Here is a 23,518-nt window from a genome sequence, read left to right as displayed (position 1 = left end):
AAGTGTAAAGTTCTGAAACTTTTCAAAAGTTCTGGGGTCCTTTGATGTAGCAGATGACAGTATAGAAAGAGCATGAAAAGAGCTTTTTAAATGATGTAAGTGTTTAAATGTGTTTCATCCACCACAATGAAGTAACAATCACTTGGAAGCAAATACTCATATAGTCAGTACATTAACCGTTGTATGTTCTTTATCAATTTCTCTTGGGGACAAGTGTGATTTATAACACCGATAGAAAATATCTCCTCCTACACAAGCCTCTACACTGTCTCCCCCATCCCTCCCTCCTCTGTTACTGGCACACACAATATGTCACATTTTCATGACAGACACGAGGAAGATAGTTAACAGCCGAGACTCAACCGAAAGTTCCAGAGAACAGCACACAAAGTGCTGAAAAATAGTGCTGTTTTTGTAATTGCATTTTTGGCTCAAGAGCTTTTTAGTGGTGTCGCAAGTCCATAAGTAATAGCAAGTCATTCATTTAGTTGCAGCTCACTATATGTGAAGACCACCATGAATTTAGAGTACAGGTACTGGTAATTTAATCTATTCTTCCTCTTCCCCCTCAACTTTTATATGTGGCCAGCATTTATTTGCTTGAACACACCAGCTTTATTATGATAAATAGTACCTTTGGCAGTTGCTAATTACAGGGGGTCTCAGACCTCTTAATCAACACAGATAACTCAGATTTCTGGGGGGTCTCAAAAATTAAGCTCTTGAAATGATGAAAAGTAAAGGAGTAGCAAAGAGATGCTACTGACAGTCAACAGGCCGCTGATGTATAGCTGCTAGCATGGATACTTGTGCCGCTGGTTATAGTTGTGCAAACTATAAATATGGGCTAATTACTATATTAAACTCTGCAACTCTGCTTCTCCTCTGCATAAATAAATAAGTCCAATAAACATCAACAAGTCCATATGCAAAATATCAGTTTTTATTTATCCAACAGAGAAAATGAAAGTCCTTAAACAAACACATAAAAAGTAGCTTTGAGGTTTACTAATTGGCAGCTATAATCTAAATTATTTCACCAGTGTTTTTTTACTGTTTATCTTTATCTTATTTTTATCATTTTCTAATTTATTTAGGGTCTCTTAGGGTCAGAGGATGTTGTATTTGCCATACAGTCTGTAAAGCCCCCTGAGGCAAATTTGTGATTTGTGATATTGGGCTATACAAATAAAATTGACTTGACTTGAATACCATAGCATCATGTTTTTCCATGTACTTTCCCAGCAGCAGTTCTGCGCCTATTTAATTACACGTCTCTACAGAATTAATGTAAAGCTGATTACGGGTAACGGATCAGTACTGGCAATGATGTGCGGATTTGCAAACTGGACTTGTGACAAGGTGGGAGATAAAAAAGGTCTTCACATTTTAAACATTTAAGTCTGTATAAAGCAATAATAAATATGTGCTCTGTCAAACCACAGAAAAGTGTGTTATTGACCACCCAGCCAAATTTGAATGATTAAAAAAGTCGCCAAGCATATAAAATTAGGTTTCAAAATCGTGAAAAATCAAGCAGTTTTCTCTTCTCTTGAACGCTGGGGGTGTGTCCACTGAATGTGCTGAAACCACACCCAGTCATGGGAAAGATGCAGCCTCTCTCAAGTGTCAACTGTCAATCAAATACCACCACTACAACCTCCGTCTAGCAGTTTTATAAGACTTACACAGCTATACATGTTTGAACCACCCGAACGAGAATCCAAATCTGAGCCAGAGAACACTGTCTCCCCGAAATACAACCTTGTTCCTCTCAGTCTGAAACAGAATGGTAATTTTTTTCTCCCATTTATGAAAGTTAGCAATATTTAACGTTAGCCAAATAAAGTTAAGCTATCGATAAATAACATAGAACAAAACATATTTTGTCACTATAGTCACAGATCAACCTATCAGCCATCATGTTTTTAGTTTTCTTGCATATTACCAAATACATAGTTTTGTTTCATTCAACTACACATACTTCCAGGTCTTCTCACTGCTTTATGTGTGGATTGTTGAATGTCATCATTGCAACACACAAGCTGAGCAACAGAATATGCTCTAAACTGTTCAGATAATGTATGAATACACAACCAGAGTACTAGATCTTTCACTCCCTGTAACCATGGGCCACTGGCGATGAAGGAAAGAACTGTGTAAGTTAAACAATAAAATATTTTTTATTGATTTGGAATGTGTAGAAATTTCATTTGTGTTGATCAAATGGCATGCCTGTCTTTCAAAAACTGGTAGCACTGTATATGCAACCATATTGTTTAGGTTGATTAATGTATACATGAATCCTTGTAAAAATAAACTATGGGAGGGTTCACTTTGTTATACTATCTTGAGGATCAATGTGCACTGAATCCAATATAATTTGCTTTTAATATATAGGCAAGCAAAATATAATGATGTTACACTAATAATAAACTAGCTCTGTGCTAATAATAACCAGCTTGCATTCATGTGGTTCTGCAAAGTAGAACAGCACTCTGGAATATGATCTGGCAATGGAATATGATCTTTTAATAAAAGCAGGAGGGAAACAGGTAGAAACTGACGTGTTTCAACACTAAACCATCATCAGCGTTTGTTACACTTCTGTTAAACTAACAGCCTAAAAGCGCCCAGATGCCTCCTCATAATCAATAAACACATTTGCTAAAGCGCAAAGCTGTACATACATAAGGTGGTGTAAAAGATCCACAAGTAAATATATTTCAACAATAGATACAATACAATAGCCTATAAATACAGACCAATAACTGAGGCATCTGAGTGTGTTGGTCTCCTCTTCTACCTATTATTTGGACAGTGCTTTAACAGACACTCAAAGCACATAACAAGTACTGCCTGGCTAACCAGTTTACCAGAGATAGATAGATAGATAGATAGATAGATAGATAGATAGATAGATAGATAGATAGATAGAAATGTATGATTTGACATTTTTTGTCAATGGCACAAGCTATCACTGGATCATTAGTCATTCAGAAAATTTAGCTTTATGGTCGTGGACATTCACTGAGAAAGAAAAATGCTGCCCATGTCCTGGTCCATCTATTCAGACAAAATGATTTGTGGCAGACTGCATGTTGATGAATCAAACTGTCATCTTCTGGAGTCTCGTTCTGTAAGACAAGACCAAAATGGAGAGGAAAAGTAAGACATATAAAATGATCACATGACATTTTTTTGTGATTTTGTCAATACAGGCCTACAGATGCTTTGTTTCCTGGTGCTGGGGACACCTGGGAAAGCACAACCAGGTTATCATACCTTCTTGTATTGTGCTCCATATTCATCAGGAGTACCCTGATAAAGATGGGGAATACACAGGATTTAAACCTCCCATTTAAATGAAAAAAATATATTTATATTGTAATGTTCTGGACATTTGTTATGTCATGTTATATGTTTGTTATATCTAATAAATTTCATAAAAGTCTTGGACAGCTGTCAATCAGTTTTTGATTGATGATATTTGATTGATGTATTACTTTTTTAAAATGGAGGCTGGTGGGGCTCCAGTGCAGGGATGGGCTGAGGCAGGAGGTAAGAAAAAACAGAGGCAGGCAGATATGCTGGAGGAAGACACTGACAACTGCACATGAGGAAAACACTGGTGTCAAATCTGAACTACCATAGAGAAAGAAAACAAGACAGGAACAAGGAACAGAGATATTAAGCTATCGTCATGACCACTGTCACACATCTCCTGTCTTTTCTCAACAGAAAATTATGCATCTGTGTAGTGTTCATTTTTGTAACAATTAACTGCACCGCTCACTTTGTGAAATACACAAGGGAACAACACAACAGTAATGTAAATATTACCCAAATAACAAAAATTTGAGTAAGGGCCGGGCCACAATGGTACAGTAGAGATGGTGACTTACATGTTGACAGAAAGCAGCTGATTACAACAAAAGAGGCTTGCAATAAAGATATTGCACTCTAGCTTACAAAAAAACAAAATACTTGTGTCATCGCCATCATCATCCTTCCTGGCCTGCATCTTGAACTTCCTGCCAAGGCTACTCTTTTTTGGTGGAGTTCCATTTTCTTCTCAAACATCTTCACCCGTGCAGTTCTCAGTGTGATGCAGTATGGTATTCTGTGAAGCATATGCAATCAATACAGACAGTATTACACTGTAGACAAATATTGTTTTACAGGGTGAAGGAGTGTATTTTTCAATTTCTCATGTTCATAGCGAATTAACATTACATAGAATTCTCACATCAGAATATAAATGCATCAAATCAAATAATGTTGAGGAACAGATATTAAGCAAAGTTAACTTATTGTCCACTGGTGGTGTAGTCCAATTCAGACATGCTGGGGAGATAGGTGGAGTCATCAGGATCAGCATAGCTGGAATTTGTTTCAGATTCCTGAAAAGAGGGAAACTCCAACAGAGGACGCTTTGTTGGTGGGCTATCAGGTGGAACAGTTTTCCACTTATGTGAAGTTGAAGAACTGACTGGAAGAAGCTGAAATGTGGTGTTACCCACAGCAACACTCCTAGTGGCTACCGTAGCTTGAGAACCTGGAAAATATATATGCAAATGAGGATAGTAATAAGAGTTTTTATTTTTAGTATTTATATGTGTAAGAGACATGAAGCTATGTAAATAGAGCAGACTTATTAACATTTTTGCCGTACATCAACTATAAAATTTGAAAGATTTTGTACACCACCCATGACATTCTCTTGTCTAAAATTTAACAATAACCTGTGTAATTTACTGCCTGTGTTCAATGACTAATGAATAGGTTTTAGGTTCTTACCACAACAATAATATCAGTATATGGTGCATTCCATGAGTGTGACAAGAGTGTTGGACTGGGTGATATGGACAAAATCAGATATCACAATATTTTTGAACAAATACCAATATTTTTGATATTGCAACAATATTGTAGGGATGACTATTGTTGCTTTCACAAAATATTTATACAATGAGATTTTTGATAAATAATCAAAAGTAATGTGGATACAATGACGAATTGGCTAAAGGAAAATTATAGAACAGCTCTCCTGCAGGGGAGTCAGAAAATTCTACAACACCGGCAGTGCAGAGAAGGTGCGCCAAAAAAAGAGAAAGGTTTTCCTGGCTGATGCTGTTATCTGATGTGTGTTAACGTATTTATTTAAGTATCTGTGAGACTCATGCAATTGACACTTTTCACATGTTCTCACGCCACATGTCCATTTTCTGAAAAACAAATTCATAACTGATAAGTTCACGGCGCAAAAAGAGGACAATGACAGCACACGGACAGACAAGACAGAGCAGCAGTGAGTTATTCAGATCATCAGGGGGAAAGCCAGAAATATACACAAACCTATTATATTGTAATATATTCCCACGCATGCTGCTCAGAGTAATCCCAGACAGCGGCTCTTCTGGCAGTAGCACAGTGTTTCTCCCTCTCCTCTCACGCCGTGCACACGCAGGCAGAAGAGAGAGTGAGTTACTATGTTCGCGGGGACACTCTGTGTCTCTGTCACTCTGAAACTTTCTCACGATTCCCAATAATAGATTTTTAGGTTAGTTGTTAGGCCATTTCATTAATCCAAATTGTTTCTACTTTGTGGCAATTGTTAGACTTTGAAGATGGCCTTGTGAGAATTGAGAATAGCAATCCTCAGGTTTAACATTGTTTAACCTTAATCCTACCGACTGGGGTATCCACAGACCCCAGAGGTATATTTTTTGTCATATCTCACAAGTGCCTTATTCTATCATTCTAATTTTTCATGATTTTGTCAATCAGTTTGTTCCTAATGACTTAATATCATTGTTTTCTGTTTCTGTTTTAATTAGTGCTTTTTAAAAATACCAATATATCGGTGTCCTGGGGGACCCCAGTCAAAAGCACTCAATTCCACCTATACAGTTTTAATAGGCCTAGATGGAACTATTTATTGAGTTCATGTTTGCCATGGGTCCTAATTTAAAGTATCACACACTATCAGGGGGATAGGGGCACTCTGTCAGTCATTTTGAAGGCTTTGTGGAAAGATTTTACTTGGCATAAAGGCTGCAATTTGTATTAAAGAAAAGTATATATTTTCATCTTACACAATATACAATCCAGATCATATTGTGATGTGTTGTACGGCTATTTCATTTATATAAATTGTTTGTCCTTGTTTGACCTTGAACATGGCCTAGTGGCCTCCAACCTACTACCATTTTAGGCTACATAACGTTTTTATAAATATATCTTCAAATAAGGAATAGCCCTTCCACTATAATCATTTCCTGTCCTGATCTACCCAGTTATATACTGTTCCTGATGCCTTCCTGGTTTTCATAGCACCCTCAATCTAACTAATCTAGACTAGTGCAGGTGGCTGTTTCTTGACTTAAAACAAGAGGTTAGGTGGTGTAGATGCAGGAAATTTGTTTTAAATTACAATTTCTTGTCTGGGGGAGGACACCCAGACCCCCCCACCAATTATGTATCTTTCCATGTTTGCTCCCCCATTTTAAAACATAACGAGGTGCCCATGGTGAGGAGCATATATCTTTCTTATCCTATGTTTTGAAGAAAAATATGTGTAATCAAAAATGCTACCCAGTAAACAGAAATTAGCAAAAAGAAAAAGAGGTCGAGTGGTTCAATTGACCATGATTTTCGTTTTAGTATGAACAAAAATAAGTACTACTGCAGTCCCACCCCCCCCCACCGGAACAAATCTCACTCCAAGCTCAAGTCAAAACTTCGGCAGCCCAGGGCAGAAACATCAAAGAGGAGTGAGCAGGGAGCAGGTGCTTTGTCATGCTTACATGCCATGTACTGTGAACTAACTAAATGAACAAAATGTTTTTGTTAACCTCGGGGTTTCAGTCCTGCTGCAGGTTTGACCATTTCCAAGGCTTAACTAGTCAGAGTCTGCTCAAACATTTAGAGAACTTTACGCTAAATTTCAGTGAAGTGTATAAAAAAATCAACTTCAACTGTAAATGGGTAAAATAAACATGTAAATTTGATAATTTTCCTCTAGACTACTCATCAATTCTTTTTTGCATTTTAGCCTATAAGGCATATAATTGATAGCCAGTCCAGCAATAAAAATGATTTTTAAATACTTACTCTACAATCTAAACAAACAGGTGAACATGGCTCTGAACAAGAAAGGGAAAGGATGAAGGAGGAGGGAGCAGGAACCAGCACAGATCCGGTTAGAGGTGTGTGCGCTATTGAATGTTATTGTGTGACTGTGAAGTAAATTAGAGCACAATATTTCATTCATATGATCAGGTTGAATTACTTCATTCAAGTTATGTAAGATTAATGACGCATAATACACCACATATGTATTTGCCTATGTCAATTTAATGAATACAACAGTATTTGATGCTCATGTCAGACAGTCCAAATGATGTCTGTTTAATATATTTCTAACAAACAGATTAACCTGAGTCAGACAGGGAAAGTTTTGAGGAAGTCTTTGCAGGGACCTTTATGGAGACAGGTATGTGTGATGACCAGCCAGTGCCACTGAACAATAGAGTTTAAAAGTAACTGAAGTATAGATAGGTTTTGTGCTCTTATGTGGTCTTACTGGTTGAATACAACTAATTACTGGTCATCTGGAAAATTCAGTTGTAGAATCAGAAAGGTAGAGGTTTGAAACAAACGTGTCTCAGTTCTGTATCAAAGAGCTGTATCTGTATCAAACTGGGGCTGCTTGACAGCAAAATTCCCGGGCTGCTTTTTGTTGCCAGTCCGCCCCTGTTATCATTTCTATGCAAAGGTTCCTTACATGGTTTTTATACTGAGGGTTGTTGATGAATCCTGTTGGTACAAAACCATAAGAAGCAGCAAACCAAATCGATGAGCTAAAAGTGGCTGAGAGCTGCACAGAAGTGCAGAGTGGATTGTTGATTGTCAGAGTTCAGCAGTTATCAGCAACCCATTCACATTACATGATTTAATATTAATATGACAGCATAGATTTTGAAAGAGCTTTAAATATCACAGCTTAGATGTGTTGCTCACTTATGGAACCATTCTTCACTGTGGAGATGCTAGTAGGTTAGGAGAGGAGATTGGGATCATCAGGAGCAGGGAGTCTTTGTTCCAGAAGAGAGCACAGGCTATAAACTCAGCTATGACAGCCAGAAGTGTCAGCATTCAGAGAAATAATCATCCAGTCATTCTTATTGATCATCAGCTATATCAATTCCCTGCAGATGTATGATGGTCACTGGGCTGACTGACTCTGTAAATGTCAGTAGAGGGTTAGAGTTAGCTTATTTTCAGTGCTTATACAACAAAAACAGGCAGTTTGCGCATTGGAAAAAAAATCCATGTGTTATTTTCTCATCTGTCATCCTTTAAAGTTTGGTGAATCTTAGGCAACTAAAACAGTTTGATTAAGGTTTACAGAAATATTGTGGTCATGGTTAAAGGAAGTCATAATTAAGTGTTGGTGTTGGAGACGTGATGTGAGTCGGAGTCAAACACTTTGTACCATCCACCCAGGGCAGCACACCACTTACTGCTGTGCTATGGTGCTGAACATAAACATAGGTTCTTTTAAGTTTGAACAAGCAACCAATGCTGTCGTTCTCTGGAGAGGACAGCGTGCGTTTCATGTTTTTCTTGACAGAAGTGGATTTTTTTTTCCCAAATGCAGAAGTGGATTTGGAACAAGATCAGAGACAGACTGAACTTCTCAGTGGATCTGACTGACACGCTGATAGAGAAATCATTCAAAAAAAGCAAAGAAAAATCAGTCCTGTTGATGTACCATAGTGACAGATCTGCCATCCCGCCTGATGTCTAAAAATTGTCAGAAATGAAACAAAGAAAGCATCATTGTGCCATGCAGTTGAATAGGACGACTTGCACTTGGAAACGGTTGTGTTTGAAACGTGCCTCCTACTGTACATGTGTGCCAAATCTCTGAAATCCTCAGAAGATTCTTCCACATTGTAAGCTATTGTGTTGCCATGTGTAGTCATTTTCCACTAAACATGCTGCCCTGGCCTCTGATCTCCTTTTGTGGCTCACATTTTCATAAATGCATGAAGAAAATATATCCCTCTGATATAACCCCGCTGTAAAAAACCTTCCATGATCAAAAACACAGAACATAAAGAAATCATCAGCATCATGGTAGACATATTTATGCCGGTAAACATGCAAATGGACTCATATATTTCATTTGAGGCCTCCTACACCTTCCTCAGTGCTCATGATTAATGGGACAGACATTGCCTTTTGGATGGAGAACTTCCTATACAAAACACATTAATACTGAGTTCTGTTTTACATTCTCTTCCTGGCTGCATCTTGCTATCAGTGGAAGTGCAGGGAAAACATTTATCTGCATGCAAAATGCCCTCATCAAAAAAGAGAGATAAAAACATAGGAAACGAGAAAAAACTCCCCAGCATCATGGAAACACATATTTCGTGTTGACAAACGTGCAAATGGAATACCCATCTCATTTCATTGGAGGCATCCCACGTCTTACGCTTTGTTAATGATTAATGGGACAGACGTCTCATTTTGGACAGGGAACGTGCTTGACAAGACACATCAATAATCAGAGCTGCTTTACATTCTGTCCACCTTGCTATCAGTCGAAGTGCAGAAAAAAAACCTTTGACTGCATGCAAAATCGTTGGAGATTTTCCATTTGAGAGTAAACATCAAAACCAATTTTCAGGGAAGGCAGAGGCTGCAGCTACCTTTACCTGAGTTTGGTTTTACTACATCGGCGGCTATTCCAATCTGAAAATCATCAGATGGGCTGATACTAGGCTGTGAAGAGCGACTGGTTTATACAAATGGTGCCCCTGTATCTAGTATATTATAGCCCCTTTCACACATGCAGTCTACCCCTGAAATGTTCAGGAACATTTCCTTCATGGGGTCATGTGTGAATGGGAGCAGGGATCAATATTCAGGGAAATCTGTACTGCCAATTTCCATCCACACCTAGTAACATTTCAGGGGAAACGCTGGTATGGCTGTGTTGTTAATGAAAGCAGTAACATTGCAGGGGCAAGCACGTAAAGGGTTACATCCATCTGACAAAAGATGCTTTCACATGGAGCGAGCAAACCAATCACAAGACTATGCTGATGACGTATTTGAATCCATGACTTGTTTATGATTGTCTTGCCGATACTTTAGCAGGTGATTTGTTTCGCAAACTTGTTGAATATTAAATACATTACAAGAACATTGGCACCAGACAAAAACAGCTCCTCAAGCGCCATGTTCCTGATAATAATGAGAGAGGTCTTACACGTACTTAGCCGTACGTAGCCTTGCCCCATCTTCTTCTTTTGTTGAGTTTTATGGCTGTGAGCATCCATAAGTGTTGCAAGACCACCATCTGCTGGACTGTCCCTTGTCCCTTTGTTTGTGCCTTTCTCTTGAATGTACAGCATAGAGCTTTTTTGTCCTGGAGTCATCTTTTGATTCAGCAGATTTCTTATCATATAAAAGAATCGTTTGACATTTGGAAAATACACTTATTTACTGTCCATTAAATATGAAGCTACAACCAGAAGATGGTTAGCTTAGCTGGAAAACTGGAAACAGCTAGCTCTCCCCCCAGCTCTCTCCAAAGGTTAAAAGGAATCTGCCCACTAGCTCCTCTAAAGCTCAATAATCAACATGTTACACATTTTTTGTTCAATTCATACAAAACCAAAGCATAAAAGTTGTAGTTTTCATAGAGGGTAATGTTGAACAGAACCTGGGTTAGGGTTAGCTGTTTCCCCCTACTTCCAGTCTTTGTGTTAAACTAAGCTAGCTGTCTCCTGGCTGATGCTTCATATTTAACAGACAAATATGAGACTGGTATCAATCTTCACATATAGCCTAACTCTCAGCAAAAAAAGCAAAATAAGAGTATTTCCCAAAATGTCAAACTGTCTTTCGAACATTCTTCACAGAAGATCCCAAACATACTGTAGAATCATCCAGCTGTGAATGTATTTATCGTTCAAGCATTGCCCAAACTGATATGATTAAAGTCTTACAGTGATATAATTGATGGCAGTTTCACTTTAAGGGATTTAATGATGCTTCTTTCCTCTGCAGCTTGGGTGAAAAGCTACCTTAACAGCATCCATTAAACATTTAATAATGGGTCAGCATATATAATAGCCTAGATATTAGTACAAAGTTTTAAACCACACTGGCCGTTGGGTCAGACATTACAGACTCATGCTGTGTACTTAAACATTGTTCAAAACTTGCAGAACTTCATTTGAAATTCTTGTGGAAATGTCAACATTTCCAAAGATACCAAACATGTCAAGAATTTTGAAGAAATGTAAACGAGATGCACAAGACATCTAGAATATTTTTACTTGATGGAAAGGTGAAGCTGTATAAAAAACATTTTTGAATATTATATCACACAGTGTAAGCATCATATAGCTTCAATGAAAAGCTGAAACAAGGTGATACAGGATATATATGGCACTGTCAGACAGTGTGGAATGAGGTGATATTTCAGAAATTAAAGCTATCTAAGGGGGGAAAGGAGAAAACTGCAGGTTAAGGGGTTTAAAGTGGTAAGCCTGAGGTGAGGGAATGGCTCAGAATCATAGTGTGAAGGTTCATCTCAGACTGCAGTGCTCTGTGCTTGTATTCAGTGACACCAGACTGAAGTGAATAAGGCAGCTTCAGTGGGAGTTAACACACCGGGGAAACTTTATTGCCCCAGGCAGCTGCAGGTACATGGATGGGTGTGAAGGACGTGACGAATAACACCCTGCAGTAATCAGTGGAAATGCAATGAGAGGATGTCTGAGTGCATAATACAATTTTGCAATAATAAATTTAGAGATATAATCAGCTGCTGAGCCAAGACAAAGGTCCATTAGAGTTAAGTTAATAACAGTAAAACTAACAGCAACAAGGGCATAAAAGATGAAGATGATGTATACGGAAAGATCAGTGATGAATATTTGTTGCCATGAGGCAATGTGCCCTTTGCTGCAATAATCCACACAAACCAAATCCACAAAGGAACAAGCACACACCAAGCATTTCTAACATTATACAGTCATAAGATGCTTCATTTCATCACAATCCACATATCCTATATACTATGTCTAACACATGGACGTACAGCAGTCAAATGATGTGGCAAGCCCTCAAGCGGACCATCCTTTAATTTTGAAAATGTCACAGAGCAGTAGTTGGGTTCACTATGTTTCTGCAAAATCTAGTTAACAAATGCTGCACAGACAAACACATCCAAAATGAGCATGAAAGGCAAACCGAAATAAAAGCCAAAATGTCAACCTCTGAGTTTTTTCTCAAGCCAAAGATAGACTTTAGTTAGAGGTTGTTGACTGCTGTGATTAGCACACTGTTTGATATATTTACTTAGTGTTTGGCACATCGTTACCTTGATCATTTTTTAAAATTTAAGGGATAAGACTGGTCTTTTTATATATTGTTATATATTACTGTCATCATATCCCACGAAAAGATCAAAACCAACAAAACATTAGTCTGTCTCCCAGTACTTTCCGACTTCCCAAGCCTTTCTGTGGCTGTTAGTCCCAAATCCATTTATTCCTACTGAAGATTTTTATCCTTAAAAACAGCCTTACAAATATATAGTTTCATTGTTAAGAAAGCTTAAGTAATTACCTAAAACAACAGGGTATTGTAATATTTAGCAAATATTACTCAAACAGGAGTAAACAGTGCATTTGTTGAGGACTATTTTAAGATGTGGATTAATACACATCTGGTGCACTAGTGAGGATTTAGCAGCAGGATGGTGTATTTGGGATTGACTCAAAATAAACTACAGTGCCCACGTTCATTGTGTTGAAGGAACGTGTCACCCAGTGAAACTGTGTGGCTCATTGATGTGTTTTTAATAGATTTTGGACAACAATGGAACAGAGGATTTGACCACACAATACTTGCAAGTAGGATCGATTCATTGTTGATTTAGGTCTTTTAATGGGATTTACTGACAGTAAGAAAAATTTAGAAAATCACCAGCCTTATCCTGTAATATTGATTAAAACAACAGCAAATGGTCACCATGGATTGTCATTGTTTTTGATTATCAGGTGAAGTTTGATGACCTGTGTGAGGATGCTGGTCACATACACAAATCAGGATGTGTAAACAGCAAGAGCAAGCATAATAAATTCTATATACCAGTTTTTAAAAATGTATAAATAACTCATTGTTGTTGGGCACAAATCTCTCACCTTCAAAATGTCAGGAGCTAGATAAACCACCATGCATCTCTTATGTTATCCACTTGATTTTGAAAGGATTTCATAAAACCAGGGGTCACATAATGTTTCCATCCCGCTGAGAAGCATAAATCCTGAGTTAAATATAAAGAAGAAATCCAAAAGGTCGAAGTCACATGTTTTGTTTTTGTTTACTATAAAACTGTTTTCACAATGTAAAGAGCACAAAAGGTCAAAAGGTGATGGTGTGTTTTTTCATACTATCCACTTTCACTTTAATTAACTAGATCTGACCCAGTATTATGTTCATATCCGTGAACTGACATCAGAACCATTTCTCCATTTAATTTAATTTCGTGGGAAGACCTTGGCCACACCGTGCAATCTCTCAATGTCCCTTGAAACCTCTTTATATGCTTAAAAACATAACCATGCCTCCCTTTTTATTAAAATAAAGTACTGCCTGAAAGTCAATATCTGTGAAAATAAAACACTCCCCACCAAAGCCAGAGACTAGAGCATGAAGACTCATAGATGTGTTGCCATCAAAAGTAAAATCTGGAGCTTTTTCATTTTTTATTCTCTGAGTGATATTATTAGTTATGGGGGAGAAATTTCACAGAAAATCCCTCTGGATTTCTTCTCTGTTGCTTTTAACATCTCTTCTTATTCATCCCGTCTGGTGCAGTTTCAGATATTGAATGTTGATGATAGCAGAGATTTGGGTTTTCTTATTTCTAGCTTTAGCATAATATTGTTCATATTATGAAATTGAGTTGTTAAGCTAGTTTAGTTTTACATTAGGGCTCTTCAAAGCCGCTTTAAGAAATAGAATATGTAACATTTCTTTCTTTATCTAGTTGTTAATGTGATAGCTTTTGGCCATTCAGATATCTATGTGTCCGTTACATATTGTAAATGTTTCTTGGGCTTTATTCAGAAATGACAGGACATTTAGAGAAAGAGCCACAATGCTTGTACAATGTTTGGTCCCTGAAAACTTCTACATAGTTCAGTCCTCTCTGTTCTGCTGTTATTACACATATGTTACTGCCCCTTTACCCGCTCATGGACATGCCTCCTCCGTTGAAATGTGACTTTTACCCTGTGATGGTCAAGGGTGTATGGGAGATGCTGTTCATTAAATGCCACTAAAAACACACACACAACATTCAATTGTTTCAAGGAAGGATTTTTAGTTAGACTTGTACTGTGTTGGGCATGTTACAGAAATGTTTCAAGGCCAGAAAGATTGCTGTCTTGACTTTTACATAAAAATGAAAAAAAACAACATTTATATGTAAAAAAAAAATGTATTTATACATGACACTTACATGTTAAACTACCATCACATTTATGCAACAAGATCAGTGTCTGAAAGGGGCTGAAATGTCGAGGTAAACTGAGGGTTAACTTCTACTCAAGCAAGTACCCTTTCAGTTCAGCTGAGATACCTTTCTTCCAAGACTGTAATACATGGGAGTCATCAAAACTGCAGAATTTTGATTTCTTAAATTGCTCACACGTAGCAGAGGTAAGCCAGGAAGAAAAACAATTCCCACAGAACAGAATCTGAAAACACCTCACTGTAACTACATCTTGCAAAGTTGATGATTTCTCACAACTCAAGATTAGGGTGAAAATCACAGCTCGCACACTTTCTTCCCCCCTGCTGCTCTGCTTGCCACCCCCCCCCCCCCCCCCCCCCCCCCCCCCACCCCCCCCCCCCCCCCCCCACCCACCCGCCACTCTCCACCCCTCTCTCTCTCTCTCTCTTTCTCTCTCCACGTCTCCCTCCCCTCTGAAGTGTGAACAGACGCTTTGCTGTCTCAGCTTGGCGAACTTTGATCAGTGCAGGGTTGCCAGCCTTCAGTCAGACAAGGTCAGGGGAACGAGTTGATGGCCGGTGTGTTGTCAAAAGGGGGGAGTCGCCACCTGTTTTAGAATATATTCTGCGTGCTCTCTCGACTATCAGGATTCTTAATGGCAGGGGGCTTCAAACTGAGTGGAGTCAACAGCCTCCTTTTAGAGAAGTCAGCCTGTTCATTGAAGTACCTATTAGAAGTGTCCCCAGGTATCCTTGTCAAACTTGCTGCCTTAGACAATAACCAACCTTGGGCTCTATGCAAATCCACAGTCCACTGTGAGTTACGGAGCTCCAAACAGCAGACGGGATCACTTATAAGCCTTCCTGTGCATTGGCCTGTGTCAGTGCTGCTTATAAATGGCTGTACAGTTTGTTTTTCTGCTCTGATAGCGAGAATGAAATCAACAGGCAAGCTGTGTCACTGCGCAGTCTTTCTCAGACAGTCTTAAACCCAATCCTCTTTGCTTCCCTCCAGGGTGGAATTTGAATGACCTGATCAATTTCTAATCAGGAAAGACCCGCAGCCTTTCTCTCTTCGTAATGGACTTTCCCACAAATCTTCTATATGGACGGCTCACTCAGAGATTGTTAAGAGCAAAGGGCAGGTAGTGTGTTTCTGGGGTTCATTTTTCAGATACATTTCTTACCCTGTGTGGTGATGATAGCACTGTATCTCCAGTGTGGATCTGCTGTTAGCTAAATATAGAAGTATTTGTGGAATCCTGAATACAGCTGCACGTCAGAATGAAACTCGGGCCCTGTTTAAAGGCAGAGGTGGCCTTTTCATGTTGAAAATGAAACCCCAGGAGGTCTGTCTGCTTTGTCAGTCATGAAAAGCCGGGGTCTGAAAAAAACATTCCCCTACTCTATTTTATTCTGGGAATTTTGTCACCAGCATGTGACTAACTGTATAAGCTCTATAGTAGGCTGAACATGGTTCATACAAAGGTATATAGCCTGGTGGAACAGCTCTTTTAAAAATCTAGTTTGGATATAAAGTGGCGGAAAGAACATCACAGAACTGTTTGTCTGATAAACACTTTCTAAATTTGACTTTGTGAATGTATCACAGGATCAATGACTCAATTAGGTGTTTTCCCAGTTCGTCAATGATTTGTGCATTTGGACTTTCATTTTATCTCAGTTAACAGAAGCCGATTTCAGCTATTGACATACTCTTAACAGTGGGATAGGATGGTGATTAAGGCCAGTGTCTATTTGTTCCAGGAGAACTGTAATTTCCACAATCAATTGAGTCATTTTTTGGTATTTGATGGTCTTTTTAAGAGCTGAGAGAAATGCAACACAACCTGTGCAATTTGGCAGTACCACTGAAAAACATAGCAAAAAAACAAAACATGGTAAATTAAATAGTCCCTACAGTCATGCACAGAAAATTGTGGTGTGATGTTGCAGACACAGACAGACAGTTTCATCCTGGAACTATTAGTACTGTGAAATTACAAGAACATTGAGCAGTGCTAAATTTACACTTCCTTGTACTCAGAGTTAAAGTACCAGAGGTTCATAGGCTGTTTTTCCCTAAACTTTCCAAGTATATGTGTCACAAAAATGTCCTTTTGTTTGGCTTTTAGGTGGATCATTAAAGAATGGATGACACATCAGTCACTGACCTCACAGAGTCAACATCTAAGCCGTCAGTAAACTGACTGAATCTGATTAACCTGGAGCCATCAAGCTGACAGAACCACACAGTGGATTTACCCTCCTTTGGTCTAGAAGGCAGTGAATCCACAACAAAATCACATCAATGGATTTTAAGGACATTCATAAACCTAATATTGTGTTGTCTGAAAAATAAGAACAACAGGGTATACTCATTCAACTGCAGTGATATATTTGAGCCATTTGCACCATGCTGCAACAGGGTTGCTTTTTTCCCACACCTTCAGCTCTCTAGATTTATCATGATGCTATTTTTGTCCGTTGCACTTCCAAAGTTCCCAGCCAACTGAGTCTGACTGTGACGACATGTCTCTACCCAAGCGGAGGAAATTCAGGACTTTTGCTCTGTTGTTTTGTGTCATTACATTTACGACGTTCCTGTTCAGCTACACTTTCCGGGACCCATCACTCTACTTCTTCAAGCAAGCTTTCCACTTGTCGGACAACTTTTTCTCCAAAGGGTTATGTGCCTGTCGACAGTGCATGACGGAGCTGGAGGATGACCCCTGGTTCGCTGAGCGCTTCAATCAGTCCATCCACCCTCTGATGACCAGGGAGAACAGCGTCCTCTCTGATGAAACCTTTAAATGGTGGCAGGTAATATTCAGGGGATGTGTTTAGGGGGGATTTGCAATGCTATACTACAGAGGATTGAAAAAAACAAACATGCACATTCAGCTGAGAGCAGATGAGATGCTGGAAAGAAAGATGATGAATAAAGAACAGAGATCACACACTGCTGTAATGCTCCCAAGAAGTGTTTGTTTTTGCCACATTGATTGTTTCAAATCCAAGGGATCTTCAGCAGGATCAAGTTGTTAAGCAAACTCCCACGCACAATTTGTTCACATTTAACATGCTGGATATGGAAATTGTTGTTTTCTCCCACCATCTCTCCCAAAATCTATAGCTGAAAAGAGAGATATATACCATTACAACTTGAATATGTATAGGTGATGCTATAACCTTTTACTCACTTAAAATCACTCTTCAAGCTGTTCCCATCGTTCCTCTAGAAATAAAGCAAATGTGGTGCAAACATTATGCAAACATGACACTTCTGTCCACGAATATGTGCTTTGGCTACAGTTATTCAACATAGTTTTACTTCCAGTTCCAATATCAGATGGCCCTCACCCAACTGCAGACACTCATTAAAGGATAAATCCACCCTTCAATACTCTCACACTGTTGGAAAACATTAATGAATGATGAACAATACATGAAGTGTTCTACCTTCACCATCTGTTTATCATGGCCATAGAAAATACTGATTGGCTGACAGGTATATCAGGTCAAACATATCTCTGCTCAGTAGCTTAGTTGCCTTTCTAAATCACTCTTATAGGAATAGTTTGATATTTTAGGAAATTAGGTTGTTTGCTTTCTTGCTAAGAGTTAGAGGGTTAGGGTTAACATCAGTACCAGTTTTCATGAGTATATGGTAAATATGGAGCTACATCTGGCAGACAATTATAATAGCTTATTATCTTAGTTAAAATACACTGACCAGCATCTCTAAAGCTGATAAATTACATTTTATTTGTTTAATCCACACACAAATTGAAATGTACAATAAAAATGGCAAGTAGTGGTTTTACAGGAAGTTTTACAGGAAGACTTCCTGAATTCTCCACATGTTGCCTTATAACCTCATAGTGACAATAAAACCACAGGATTGTACAGATTAAACAAACATGATATAAAGTGTTAATTGTTGGTAATAGTTCTGCTGGTGGACATGCTATATTTTACCTTTGGACCTTTGCTACCTGTCTTAATACTAAGCTCAGCTAATCACCTGCTGACTCTACCTTCATACTCTAGCATATTTCCCAACATGCTGGACAGGTTTTGGTACACTAAGCCACAGTGCCCTGATTATGTTATCAGAGTTACCTCAGTTTGGCCTTGAGACTGCAAATTTTTAACACAAAGCCTGTGTGACAAACCAGGGACATGAGTTTGAAATTCAGGGAGGGTTTAACAAAAGACACTATTGAGTTGCATCATGGGAAGTGTAGTTTTTGGAGCTTAACCCATCTTAGGGACAAACTTAGAATATTTAGGCCTCTGAAGCTTTGATTTTGACCATTCTTTTTTAATTTGTTTATTACAAGTCCCCCAATTTAATTGAAGTACAATACTAAATTGCTGGACTACCACTTTAATGATTGAACAATATGTGAATGGTCATTCTAACATTGCTTAGACTGTAATAACTGTAAATTCTTCTACCTTTCCGATTACAACTATAACTAATATATTAATGCATTTTCAGTCTTTACTTTGCAAGTTACAGAAGGAAAAAGAATGAATATCCAGTACCAAGCTAACTTTACTCTAGTTTTCACTTCTACACCACTACCTGACACTGCAGTCAGTGGAGAAGTGTTATCTCTCCTACGATGGATTTTGTCACCTGTATAATCACTGAGTGTCGGTGTTAAATGGCTGCTCCAGGAAGAAACTCTTAGATCCTAAGTGACTGACACAAAAACCTAAAATTCACTTTTGGTGTTGCTAAAACATTTTCTCATATCAAACTGTAATTGAGCTCCACTGGAAATATCTTAATGGATGTTATGCCACCTACATTTGGCCAGTCATCCACAGGGATCATAAAATAGACCAAATAAAAAAATGAACCCCAAATCACTAGATGGAATAGCTGTTAAAGTGTTTTATGGATGATTTCTTCTTTAAATGCACTTTCTTGTCATTTACAATTCATGTCAGCTATATTGCTAGTTTTGTACCAGACTTAATTTAATTCTATCAAGTCAATATATAATGTACTTTCTGTACAGTATATATCAGAGTAGCTATCTAAATTAGAAAAGCCTATTCACAAAACTGATGTCACACAATTATCCTACCTTTGTCTGGAAGACATCCAGTGCCTTAGGTATTCCCACATTCACTTCACACCATGTCCAATTAGAGGCAAGAATAGAAAAATTACTGCAAGGTTGCCTCCTGTCACCACTCATTTCAGGAAATGCTTCTCACAGGGAGCTTGATGAGGCAAGTGTCACATATTAACGGTAGCCATTCAGATGGTTCAGCAAGGTAAGGGCATGACCTCCAGGTGTACTCAGGCTCTTTCTTTCAATGAGATGTCAAAGCTTACATGTTACATGACTAAATGTCATTTGTGTAAAGGAGAGCTTCTAATTAGATAACAAATATGTCTAATATATGTTGTACAATGTTACAAAAGCTGATACTATAATAGTCTTATGATTTAAAGCTCTATTTCCATATGTACTATCTTATCGCCCATTAATATCAACCATTTCAATGGCAAATGAAACTGAAAAATGTTAAATGGTTTCCACAAAATTGTATTGGCATGGTGGAAAAGCCTCCAAATGAATATTTAGACCACAAGGCTCTAAAATTCTCCATTAAATCTGATGTAAAATTGTTTCAGAATATTCTGTATCCATACTTTCCAGCTTCCACAGCACAATATGTAACAGCATACAGTGCACACACATTCTAGCATTTATTTGCTGTCTCTCTGAGTTCAAAGCCACCAGAAGAAGGCCAGGCCAAAAGAGCCCCCGCAGACGGAGCTAAGCCGCCCCTGAGGTTATTTCAAAAATGTGCTCGGTGTCTTGAGCTCCGCTGCCCTTGTTCAATCACTTCTACTTAAAATGGCCCTGGAGCCGTGGCTCTCTCTGAGGCCTGTCTCTGCTGTGTCACCAGTGGTTGCAGTCAGAGAGGCAGCCAGCCAACTTCAGTGAAGTGGTGGAGGAGCTGTTCCAAGTCATCCCTGATGAGGTGCTTTTCATGGACGCCAGCCCAGAACGCTGCAGGACCTGCTCCGTCGTGGGGAACTCTGGGAACCTGAAGGGGTCTCAGTACGGCAGCATCATCGACTCCAGTGATTTCATCATAAGGTTAGCACTTCAATCTGTAGTATGAATTTGAAAATAACATATTCACACATTTTGGAGGATCATTTAAAGGATCATTTCAGTTATTTTTGGCTTTGGCCCAAATCTCTATTGGTTACAAAGAGATTGTACCGGATTGTATAGGATTGGTCAGACAATCAAAGGACTGTAAACAAGCCAACAGTTAAGACAGATTATCTAAACCATAGGTGTAGATTTGGGTTTGGACGTTAGAGATGTGTCCCTTCCGATGTCAAGGTACTGCTGCATTGTTCCTACCAATATTTTTAACAATTTCAGACAAATTTGTCATTTTAACTCCTTGTGGGGTTAACCAGTAAGGTTTATGCAGAGTTGCCAGGTTTTTCTGTTTTCTAAGGGAGAAATTTGAATAAAGAGTGAAAGAGTGAGATATAGGGAGTATCTGACCAAATTATCTGGCAACCCTCAAGTTATACCGCACATTTTCAGCTAGCTGCTGCACCAGCCCGTCCTCACAAGGAAAACGACAGTATAGGTCTGAAATTCAGGCAAAAACGACGACTATAGTTACGTTTAGGCCATCTAGCAGCCATAGTAATTATGACCCAGGGAAGTGACTCAGTTCAGATGACATCAATATAAGGTGACTTGATAAGATCATTTTGCCTTATTAGGAGGAAGTGGATTGAGTGGATGGCTAGATAGTTGGCTGATTTCAACAACAATCTCACAAGATTTCAGAACAAGACTTCTCCTTGAGCGAGACTTGGTTAGACACAATAACAAACAGACCGGATCAGGTGAAAGGCTGTCAGTGGCAAAAACAAGCACTTTTAGTGGACATACATTGACGGGCACTATTCTCCCATCAGACTACATTGCAGCCCGTTTAGCAGCTGCCAGCTGAAGCGCTCTCGCTCAATACTGGACTAATTTCAAAAACTGTTGTCCCCATTAGTCACTTAGACACAAAAAGATTGGAAAATAGGGTCCAGGTTGAAAAATGTCAAAGTTTCCCTTTAACCACTACTCCACCTGGATGCCTGAGATATTGAGCTTTATCTGGACTGGAAGATTGGTTTTCATTTCATTTGCTTTTTTATTTTTTATTTTTATATAATTACTTTATTTGACAGGGACAGTGCATATTAATAACATTTCTGAAATGCCTATGATAGTAATGCTGAGATACCTTCAGAGCCTATGATAAGCAGGAGCAGCTCTTACACTAAGCATAGTAATGACAAATAAGACAACAAACAACACAAAAACAGCTCACTGTTCTTGTGTTCAGGAGTTTGATTTCTAATGAACCAGGCTCTTAATGTTGTGGAGAATGAATGGTAGTTGGCACAGTTTCTTATGTGTTGCGGTAAGTTGTTCCAATCCTGAGAGGCTCTGACAGAAAAAGATTGGCCAAAACTACTTTGTCTTCTAGGAGTAAGACAGTCTCCTCTAGTTGTTGCTCTACTAGCTTGGCTTGTTTTAAATGTAATGTAAGTACAGAGTGGTGAAGGAGGTATATTGTGTAATACCTTGAAAACGAGACACAGTGTGTTGTATTTAACCATGTTTTCCCACCTTAGTATGTTGTGCTTTTTCAAAATATTGCAATGATGGCATCTTTGTGGCTTGGTGGTTAACTCATAAGTTTTAGTTAGTAGTTTCACTACCTGTAGCACTGATCAGAGCTGAAACAAACATTTCACTAAACCACCTGCATCATATCCATCTTATTATATGTATACAACAAGGTTTTTTCTTATTTCAAATCAATTAATTCTGTGCTCGCTGTGTAGTGTTCCCGTCTCTCTCACACATTTATTTTGCTGGATCCCAGCCTGCAGCTCAGAGGTGCGGTAGGAGATTTCACCTCACACACCCGTGTTCTGCACAAGATAAACGTTTGAGGAAATCATCTTAACAAAGCAGCAGATTAAGACAATTGTGTTTGAGTATTCAAATGTTTATCGTTTTTTATTGTTTATAGCCTCAGGGCGGCAGGAAACAAGAGGGGAGTTTGTTGCTCCCTGTAATCTGTCACACCAATTGCAGCTCTGCAGAGAATGAATAAGAAAAGATGGAAAACAAGACAAGAAGATTTTCTCTGAGGGATGTGGGAGTGCTTTCAGCTGCATAACTGTTGGCTTTATGATAAAATTAAGCTAATTTGGACGTCAAAGGGTAAACAAACAGTCTTGCTCAGACCAGTCATAGATTTGACTCTTGGTTGTCTTGTTGTTTTGTTAAGACTGTATAAATACTGATCATGAGCTATAGGCTGTATATATGGAATATGCAAATTCCTAAAGAGCGGAGTAGTATTCCCTTGAATCTATCTTACAGCATACTGTAACAATTTTGAATAATGTTACAGACTGTTATCACATCATCCACTACAAATACACTACAGGAAATACAAATTCAATCAGAATCCTGAGATTGTTTCTGCACAAAAATGACTGCCTTAAGGAGGCAGTGGGATGTTGTAAATCGTTGTAGAAGATATTTATCGTGAGCAACAGCAGAAAACCCTCATCTTTAAACTCAATGTTTCAAACCAATATCAGCTCAGAAACATTGTGGGAACACAGTCCAGTTACTGTAAGCAGAGCACAGACTGAAAACCAATGCCTTTCAAATATCCACAATGCAATTCACCCAGATCCTCTAAAGCCTCCTTTATAGACTATTATGAATATTGAACAGCATTGGCCTATCGGCTAAAGCCTCTTGTTTGCTCAGCAGATTGCAGTGGTAAAATAGATTTGAGTCATAAAAAGAGCCTTTGCATCTGCCTTTGACAGACAAAAGTAAGCTTTGTGGCTTTACTATAATGAAATTTTATAAAG

At 38.6% G+C, this 23,518-nt stretch overlaps 1 protein-coding gene across 1 annotated transcript in view; it reads left to right on the top strand.

Moving 5' to 3' along the window:
* The window catches only part of LOC121912494 (CMP-N-acetylneuraminate-beta-galactosamide-alpha-2,3-sialyltransferase 1-like), a 61,013-nt gene that overhangs the window by 21,058 nt on the left and 16,437 nt on the right, over window positions 1-23,518 (top strand). Inside the window, exons 2-5 of the mRNA XM_042434629.1 lie at window positions 7,137-7,211; window positions 7,436-7,498; window positions 16,689-17,376; window positions 20,494-20,687. Of these exons, the coding sequence (XP_042290563.1) occupies window positions 17,086-17,376; window positions 20,494-20,687 (485 nt within the window). The 5' untranslated portion in view covers window positions 7,137-7,211; window positions 7,436-7,498; window positions 16,689-17,085. The remainder of the gene's footprint in view (window positions 1-7,136; window positions 7,212-7,435; window positions 7,499-16,688; window positions 17,377-20,493; window positions 20,688-23,518) is intronic.

The sequence above is a fragment of the Thunnus maccoyii genome, chromosome 15 (assembly GCF_910596095.1).
Source record: "Thunnus maccoyii chromosome 15, fThuMac1.1, whole genome shotgun sequence".
Classification (NCBI taxonomy): domain Eukaryota; kingdom Metazoa; phylum Chordata; class Actinopteri; order Scombriformes; family Scombridae; genus Thunnus; species Thunnus maccoyii.
The sequence above is the reverse complement of the archived record's forward strand: the minus strand, read 5'-3'. Positions and strand labels throughout refer to the sequence as shown.